The sequence below is a fragment of the Oncorhynchus mykiss genome, chromosome 31 (assembly GCF_013265735.2).
Source record: "Oncorhynchus mykiss isolate Arlee chromosome 31, USDA_OmykA_1.1, whole genome shotgun sequence".
In the NCBI taxonomy this organism is placed as follows: domain Eukaryota; kingdom Metazoa; phylum Chordata; class Actinopteri; order Salmoniformes; family Salmonidae; genus Oncorhynchus; species Oncorhynchus mykiss.
In genome coordinates, this window is record NC_050571.1 from 23399105 (window position 1) to 23408217 (window position 9113).

The 9113-nt window shown below is 44.6% G+C and overlaps 1 protein-coding gene across 1 annotated transcript; it reads right to left on the reverse strand.

The window, feature by feature from the left end:
- Positions 1-3966: 3966 nt before the first annotated feature.
- Positions 3967-8777, reverse strand: LOC110504795 (early growth response protein 1). The gene is made up of 2 exons (XM_021583609.2): positions 7793-8777; positions 3967-6900 (listed from the first exon to the last, which is right to left on the reverse strand). The coding sequence occupies exons 1-2, from the start codon at positions 8001-8003 to the stop codon at positions 5594-5596; spliced, it is 1518 nt and encodes a 505-aa protein (XP_021439284.1). The 5' UTR covers positions 8004-8777; the 3' UTR covers positions 3967-5593.
- Between the last annotated feature and the right edge of the window lie 336 nt (positions 8778-9113).

Consider the following 9113-nt stretch of genomic DNA (forward strand, 5'->3'; position numbering starts at 1 on the left):
TGTTTCTATCTCTGCATTGATTTGCTGTGTTTGGACACACACACACACACACACACACACACGCACACACACACACACACAGTTTCAGTCAGCAGAAGAGAGGAGGGGTGTGTCCAGGGATGTCTCTTAGGGGGACTCTGAATGTTAGGGAAATATATTGGAGCACACAGGGACGGTGGATAACATTGCTAACATGGCAAAATTACACACACTCACACACCTCATCAGACCCAATTTAGAAAGTCAGTTTGGGATCAGGAGACCAATTATATTCATTATTTCCCTCGATCATTTCCCTCTCATTTGCTCTTTCACTTATTTTTCCTCTTCCTTTTTTAACTGTGTTTGTGTTTTGCATATTTTGGTGGTGAGCGTATTGCACAACACAAAATGACCCATAACTTTTTGGAAAACACTTTAGGCCTACTTGCCTGTACTAGATTGATGTTCGTACAGTTTGTTGTATATACAGATATGCTTTTAATTTGATCACCCTGTTGCAGGAGAACTTTCCTGTAATGCAAACTGTGTCCAAACTGATACAACGAGAAGATTGGAATACTGCTTGTTTTCCGGAAAACGACCCTCTTAGTCCTCATTCTAGCTAGCAGTAGCCATTATGGAATATCATGTTGCATTGAACAACAAAGGAGTTGATTTGCTGACACTGCCATTACAAAATGGCTGTGGTGGCTACTGCTGGCTCACATGAGGATGAAAAAGGCAGTTTTACAGAAAAACAAGCAGTATTTAAATCTTCTTAAATGTATCAGTTTGGATAAAGGTAACATTTGGAATACAGTGGCACATCCCATCCCTGCATTGAGGTACGTTTTCTGACCAATATCTCACGCCGGCTCCACTGTGTCTTAATCCAACCATGATGGTGTTCTGACTCCAGTGCAGCTCAGTGTAAACAAGCGTAATGGCAGGGGTCGGAATCTTCTGGCTACTGTCCATGGTTTCATCTGCTTTGTACATTCGATAATTAAACCGTCACGGATAAATTCACAGAGTCGCACTGGGTCTCAATGTTTTAGGCCTACGTTCCCCCAATGATCCCCAAGGATAAGAGAGTGCTGAACAAACTATTTGCTTTGCCTCTTAGTAATATACAGTTGAAGTCACAAGTTTACATGCACTTAGGTTGGAGTCATTAAAACTCATTTTTCAACCACTCCACAAATTTCTTGTTAACAAACTATAGTTTTGGCAAGTCAGTTAGGACATCTACTTTGTGCATGACACAAGCAATTATTCCAACAATTGTTTACAGACATATTATTTCACTTATAATTCACTGTATCACAATTCCAGTGTCTCGGAAGTTTACATACACTGTTTTTTTGTTGTTTTTTTTAACCTTTATTTAACTAGGCAAGTCAGTTAAGAACAAATTCTTATTTTCAATGACGGCCTAGGAACAGTGGGTTAACTGCCTGTTCAGGGGCAGAACGACAGATTTGTACCTTGTCAGCTCGGGGGTTTGAACTTGCAACCTTCCGGTTACTAGTCCAACACTCTAACCACTAGGCTACCCTGCCGCCCTATGTTTTTAAACAGCTTGGAAAACTCCAGAAAATGATGTCATGGCTTTAGAAGCTTCTGATAGGCTAATTGATAGGCTAACATCATTTGAGTCAATTGGAGGTGTACCTGTGGATGTATTTCAAGGCCTACCTTCAAACTCAGCGCCTCTTTGCTTGACATCATTGGAAAATCTAAAGAAATCAGCCAAGACCTCAGAAAACATTGTAGACTTCCACAAGTCTGGTTCATCCTTGGGAGCAATTTCCAAACACCTGAAGCTACCACGTTCATCTGTACAAACAATAGTACGCAAGTATAAACACCATGGGACAGCCGTCATACCGCTCAGGAAGGAGAAGCGTTCTGTCTCCTAGAGATGAACGTACTTTGGTGTGAAAAGTGCAAATCAATCCCAGAACAACAGCAAAGGAAAGGAAACAGGTACAAAAGTATCTATATTCACAGTAAAACAAGTCCAATATCAACATAACCTGAAAGGCCGGTCAGCAAGGTAGAAGCCACTGCTCCAAAACCGCCATAAAAAAAACAGACTACGTTTTGCCACTGCACATTGGGACAAATATTGTACCTTTTGGAGAAATGTACTCTGGTCTGATGAAACAAAATAGAACCGTTTGGCCATAATGACCATCGTTGTGTTTGGAGGTAAAAGGGGGAGGCTTGCAAGTCAAAGAACACCATCCCAACCGTGAAGCACGGGGGTGGCAGCATCATGTTGTGGGGTATTTTGCTGCAGGAAGGACTTCACAAAATAGATGAGGAAAGAAAATAATGTGGATATATTGAAGCAAGATCTCAAGACATCAGTCAGGAAGTTAAAGCTTGGTCGCAAATGGGTCTTCCAAATGGACAATGACCCCATGCATACTTCCAAAGTTGTGGCAAAATGGCTTAAGGACAAGAAAGTCAAGGTTTTGGAGTGGCCATCACAAAGCCCACAAAACCTCAATCCTGTAGAATATTTGGGGGCAGAACTGAAAAAGCGTGTGTGAGCAATGAGGCCTACAAACCTGACTCAGTTACACCAGCTCTGTCAAGAGGAATGGGCCAAAATTCACCCAACTTATTGTGGGAAGCTTGTGGAAGGCTACCCAAAATGTTTTACCAAAGTTAAACAATTTAAAGGCAATGCTACCATTGTGATGAATGAAATTAAAGCTGAAATAAATCATTCTCTCTACTATTATTCTGACATTTCACATTAAAATAAAGTGGTGATCCTAATTGAACTAAGACAGGGAATTTTTACGAGGATTAAATGTCAGGAATTGTGAAAAATTTAGTTTAAATGTAGTTGGCTAAGGTGTATGTAATCTTCCGACTTCAACTGTATATGTATGAGTGTACAAAACATGAGGAACACATTCCTAATATTGAATTGCACCCCCTTTTGCCCTAAGAACAGTCTCAATTCATCGGGGCATAGACTCTACAAGTTGAAAGCATTCCGTAGGGATGATGGCCCATGTTGACTCCAATGCTTCCCACAGTTGTGTCAAGTTGGCTGGATGTCCTTTGTGTGGTGGACCATTCTTGATACACACAGAACACTGTTGAGTGTGAAAAACACAGCACCATTGTAGTTCTTGACACACTCTAACCAGTGTGCCTGGCACCCATTACCATACCCTGAACAAAGGCACTTAAATATTTTGTCTTGGCCATTCACCCTCTGAATGGCACACACATAATCCATGTCTCAATTGTCTCAAGGATTAAAAATCCTTATTTAACCTGTCTCCTCCCCTTCATCAACACTGATTGAAGTGGATTAAACAAGTGACATCAACAAGGGATCCTAGCTTTCACCTGGATTCACCTGGTCAGTCTATGTCATGGAAAGAGCAGGTGTCCTAATGTTTTGTCCACTCAGTGAATGTCCCATTAGGCCTAGTTATGTAATAGTTCACTGAATGTCCAAAATCTAAAAACAATGAGTATGCCTCTTTTGATTGAATGATTTGAATCTCATTCACACACTTCTGCTCATGCACAATTACCCTAAGGACGAGCTATATGTCGATTAGACTAATTTATCAAAGCAACATGAAATCCTACAGCAAGTCCCCATCTTCATACAGCCTAGATAGGCACGGGAGTCGTGCATTTGCATTGTCAATGATATGAAGTTTCAACAGGAGAACAATGATAAATATAGTGACCATGAAATCATGCTGGGTAGGTTCTCTTCAATTAAAGGTCTCTATGATGTGGGAACTGTGGGGAAATCCACTCGTAGAGCATGCAATTGACATATAGGATTATGACATACGATGTGCATGTGAAGGTTATAGGCTAAAGCAGGGATGGGTGAGGATGTAGGATCAGCTATGAAATGCAATGAGATGCTCCAATATGATTTTTGTTAAGTACCAATGGAAATATTTGAGAACCAGTCAGTGATAAGATATGGAATGAAATTCTACACATATATTTATATTTTATTTATATTTCATTTCTGGGAGGATATCTTGTAAACCAAATATCCCATTGGCAGTTAAGCGCATTCAATGTGTTGAGAAGCCAGAAACAGTCACTTGGTTTAACAAACACAAATACAAAATAAGGATAAACCATAAAATAATGAACCGCATGTATATAACATACAAAAGAATCCCATGCCTACTCAGTAGGTAAGTACAACATTCCAACTTGAAGTCGTGGATATTTACACTTGTAGTTACAAAAATATAGTTTATAATTTCTCTCTTTTGCTTACGTTCTCAAGAAAGGAAGCAGTGTCCTCGTGTCATCACGCCCCTTTCTGTGCTTCTTCAGAGTCTGAGCACGACTTACATTCTGTAACAAAAAGACCCCTTCAACCCTTAAGGCGAGACACAACGCATCTTCTCTTGCACGCAGACGTGTCAAAGCATCAGCAAGGCGTCACAAAATGGCACCAGAAACAGGAACGGTGGTTTTGTTTTGGGATTTTTTTTTTAACGTGAAGTTTTTTTATCCACATAACAGACTGATATGTCACATGATGATAGCAAGAGAAAGATAGTACCAGTGGATGATATTTACAAAACAAGAGAAACTAACATCACTCTTAACACATGCTGGAATACTTAAGTGCTTATTTCGTCATCAAACAAAGTCGAAAACATATCACATCATCGTCATCACTACAGAGAAAGTATTAGAATAGAAAATATGGCCCTGCTCACTTCAAATAATACAATGCAATTATGCAAATATGTTTTTCACATCAATGGTACCAAATAATAGAAAAAAATAACAAAACATTGCACAAGTACAATTTACATAAAACGTCTCTTAGTGCCTTAGTTACAGCTCGACTGGATGTTCTGTCCGTCTGTCTGTCTGTCTCTTAGTGCCTTAGTTACAGCTCGACTGGATGTTCTGTCTGTCTGTCTGTCTCTTAGTGCCTTAGTTACAGCTCGACTGGATGTTCTGTCCGTCTGTCTGTCTCTTAGTGCCTTTAGTTACAGCTCGACTGGATGTTCTGTCCGTCTGTCTGTCTCTTAGTGCCTTAGTTAGAGCTCGACTGGATGTTCAGTTTGTCTGTCTGTCTCTTAGTGCCTTTAGTTACAGGACGACTGGATGTTCAGTTTGTCTGTCTGTCCCTTAGTGCCTTTAGTTACAGGACGACTGGATGTTCAGTTTGTCTGTCTGTCTCTTAGTGCCTTTAGTTACAGGACGACTGGATGTTCTGTTTGTCTGTCTGTCTCTATGTTTTCACTCATAAGAACGACCAAACTGTCTTTACCTGTTTCAACTATGGCTGGAGAAAGTCTCATATGCCTCGTTTTAAGCCCTGCATTTGCTTTACCAACTGAGAGGAGAAACTCCTTTCTCGTGTTCTATATTGTCTTTGCCCGGTCCTTGACCTGTGTTTTAATCTCTTCTTCGGGTGAATCTGAGGATTGAGCACTGAACAGAGCTTGCAGAGGGAGCAGGCAGAGAAGTGCTTTTCAGAAGGGGAATATGTCTTTTGATGCTGATTTCTCCCCTCAAAGAGAGGAGTACTGTGTGGTGGGGAGGAGGAGGAAAGAATAAAAAATATATTTTCTCTTGCTTAGCAGATCTCGATTGTCCTTGGGGAGAGTGTGGAATGCATGTCTGATAGCGGAGTGGGGACCGGAGAGGAGTAGATGGAGGCTACGGAGGAGGGGAAGGAGGAGACCATGGAGGACTGAAAAGTACTGGACATGGACATGGAGACAGAGGGGTAGGTGGTGGCGATGGAGGGAGAGGGGTACGAGGTGGCGATTGAGGGAGAGGGGTACGAGGTGTGGACCGGAGAGGAGTAGCAGGATGTGACTGGAGAGGGGTAAGAGGAGCCTGAGGAGGGGGCTGATACTGGTGCCTCTGCCACCGCCCCGGCCACCCCGCCCTTCTCCGCCTTCTTGTCCTTTTGCCTCAGGTGGATCTTGGTGTGCCTCTTCCTCTCATCGCTGCGGGCGAACTTGCGCCCACAGATCTCGCAGGGGAAGGGCTTCTCGCCAGTGTGCGTGCGAATGTGCGTGGTCAGGTGGTCGCTGCGGCTGAAGTTGCGCATGCAGATCCGGCACTGGAAGGGCTTCTGGCCCGTGTGGATGCGGATGTGGCGCGTCAGCTCATCGGAGCGGGAGAAGCGGCGGTCACACGTTTCCACAGGGCAGGCATAAGGCCTCTCGTGGGGCGGTGTCTTGCTGGGACGGTTGGGGTACTTGCGCATGCGGCTCGGCTTGATCAGCTGGGACTGGTAGACACTCTTCAAGTCCTGGGAGCCCGTCTGGGTGGCAAAGGCTTTGATGGTGGACAGGGGAGTGAGGGAGGGCTGGCCAGACCCATTCTGGAAGGGCTTCTGATCCTGTAGCAGGCTTATCTCCCCCTGCTGCTGGGGGAATAGGTAGTCAGGGATCATGGGCACAGGAAAGCTGGAGCCACACGTCTTGCCATTGGAGTAGGTTGGCGGGGGGTACTGGAGCGACCCCCCCGCGGGGAGAGGGAAGCCCTGGCCCTGGTCAGAGAAGATGTCAGAGCTGGTGCTGGAGTACGTAGGAGCAGCTGAGTAGATGGGGATATTCTCACTGTGGTGGACAGAGCAGCTCAGACTGCAGCTCTGAGAGGAAATAGTGACGGAGGAGATAGAGGACGGGGACGAGGAAGAGGTGCCAGTCTGAGAGACGGAGGAGGGCGGGGCAGAGGTGGAAGGGGTGTTGATCCCCACCAGCCCGCTGACCAGGCTGAACAGGGGCTCGGCCCACAGGCTGTTGCTGCAGTTGGTGGCTGGCTCCAGGGTGAAGCGGCCAGTGTAGGAGATGGGAGGCAGCCGCTGGGTAGAGTAGCTCTGCTCGCCCATTGACTTCTCACAGTTCATGGAGATATCAGGTAACGTATCTGCAGGGAGAGAGAGGGGACATTAATCAACCTGTCAATATGCTGGCGGGACAGAGAGAGAGAGGAGGCGGGACTCGGGAGGGAGGGAGGCAGAGGGGAATCCTGCCAGAGAGGTGGACAGGGTTGCCCCTTTCCTCTCTAACAGCAGCAGGTTCCTACGCAGAGCAGAAGAACCTCCCTGCCTCCCAGCAACCCCAGCTCCTTCCCACTCCTAAACTCCCACACCAGCCATTTCCTCCACTAACCAAAAGATAGATGAGCGCTGTCGTGCAAGTCAGGCCAAGTCATCTGCATGCATTCATTTAAATATATAAATATTTCTGTTACGCATTCGCACAGGCACACACATGCATGCATGCAGGCACACACACACACACACACCAAGCTCTTGAAGTCAGCAACAAGGCTTAAGGCAATTGATTACTGAAACGGCAGTTCAGCTGGTTTTAAGAATGCAATTAAAATTGAGCTCTAGACTTTCTAAAAGGTATGCAATGAGTGAGCCACACTCAAGTCCAAATACCATTCAATAGTGATGAAGAGCTACAATTTAATTTATACAATTCTACATTTCTGAGTTTTGTATTTCCAATCATCATAAATTAAACGTATTTTATTACAATGAATTTCTTAATTTGAAAAAAGTTCATATCAAACCATCATGAAAATTAGACATATCTCATTCAAAGAACATATTCATCATATTTAGAGTCTTCTCTCTAAGTTGAAATTGAATTAATAATTGCCAGGTGAACATAAATAATTATTTAAGTTCTGCAACAACTGTTTCATGCCATGCATTCTGCTACTGCACACAGCAAAGCAGCAGCTGTCTATCATACATTACAGTAAAGCAATTCCACCCAGCAATATAACAAGGAGATAATCTTACCTCCAGCAAGGTGGTCATATTGCTCTCCTTGCTCCCCCGATCCGAAGCCTGCTCCCTCGGGCACTGATGCAGAGAGGAAGGGGGTCCCAGCGGAGCTCAGCATCATCATCTCCTCCAGCTTGGGGTAGTTATCCATGGGAGAGTGGGGGAAGCTGAGGGGGTCTGAAATCTGCAGGGCTGGAAGGAGTATCTCTGTCTTGGCTGCAGCCATCCTCCAGAGAAGTGGACCTGTAGGGGCCTGAGGCTGTGCTGGAGGCTGAAAATGAGTGCAGCGAGGCTGGGCAGAGTGGAATCACCAGTCCACCTCAGAGAGCAGGGTCAGACTGCTACTGCTGCTGAGGATGAGGATACCTTCTCTTCTGTTTCTTTCACGCTTTCTTCTGGTTCTTCAAAAGTCTTCTTCTATTTTTCTTCCTTTTGTCCAAGATGAGTAAAATCCACTTTTTTTTTATTTTCTATCAGAAAATATTGTTCAGATCAGATGTGTCCCTTTTACTCATTCCCTAAAACAGATTATAATAAGAATCATTAATATATGTTGGGATTTTTCACTGGTTGAATCCAACTAGGGTGCTGCCCTTTTGGATAATGTGTTGTTGTTGTTGTTGTTTTGAATTCACTTCTACTTTCTCTGTCAAATGCTTTCGGATAGGGAGATAGCGCAGTATGTGTGTGAGTATGTCTATCCTGCTCTTACGTTAAATGTTCTGGGCACTGAGGGCTCTCTTTCCTGCGCAGAGAATTCCGACTCCTTTTTGTACCCTCTCACCGTGACGTAGATGTCCATATATGGAGTAGAGGAAGCCCATATTTAGGCACTGCAGCGGAGGACACATGACATTAGCCTGGGGAAAAAGCGGAGAGGAGAGACTTTATATTGAGCCAGTGCAATAAATCGCGGGAAGACACCAGCTCTTCCTCAGCCCTGAATCGATGCATCTTCATATGAGAATCCCTGCTAGAGAACGAGGCATAATTCTTGCTCTCTCCCCAATGGCCCGTAGTTTAGATTCGGATTTCCCATCTGTGCAGCAGACTGCGCGCTTTCCGGAAAACCCTGCTCCGCCATGCCATGTAAGGTAGTAACTACACAAGGACCTATTCCGGTGGGTTTCCATTTCCTTGCCCTTATTTGGAGCTTCCTGAGGTAGCGCTGATCGGTGCTTGGCAGCAGTGAAATGAGAGAGGTTGGAGAGCAGCTCAAGCGTAGCGCTCTGCTCCGTACAATAAGTAATGTCAGCCCTGTCCTCCCTCCATAAAGCAGCCTCACCCAAACCAGCAACGAAAACACTGTAGCCTTCATTTTAGATAGAAGCCGAGA

Bases quoted from the DNA above. Each gene is read 5' to 3' on its own strand.
- LOC110504795 (XM_021583609.2), bottom strand. From the start codon at position 8,003: ATGGCTGCAGCCAAGACAGAGATACTCCTTCCAGCCCTGCAGATTTCA. The intron at 6,901-7,792 runs GTAAGATTATCT...CTCTCCCTGCAG, and splicing joins ATATGACCACCTTGCTGGAG to ATACGTTACCTGATATCTCC.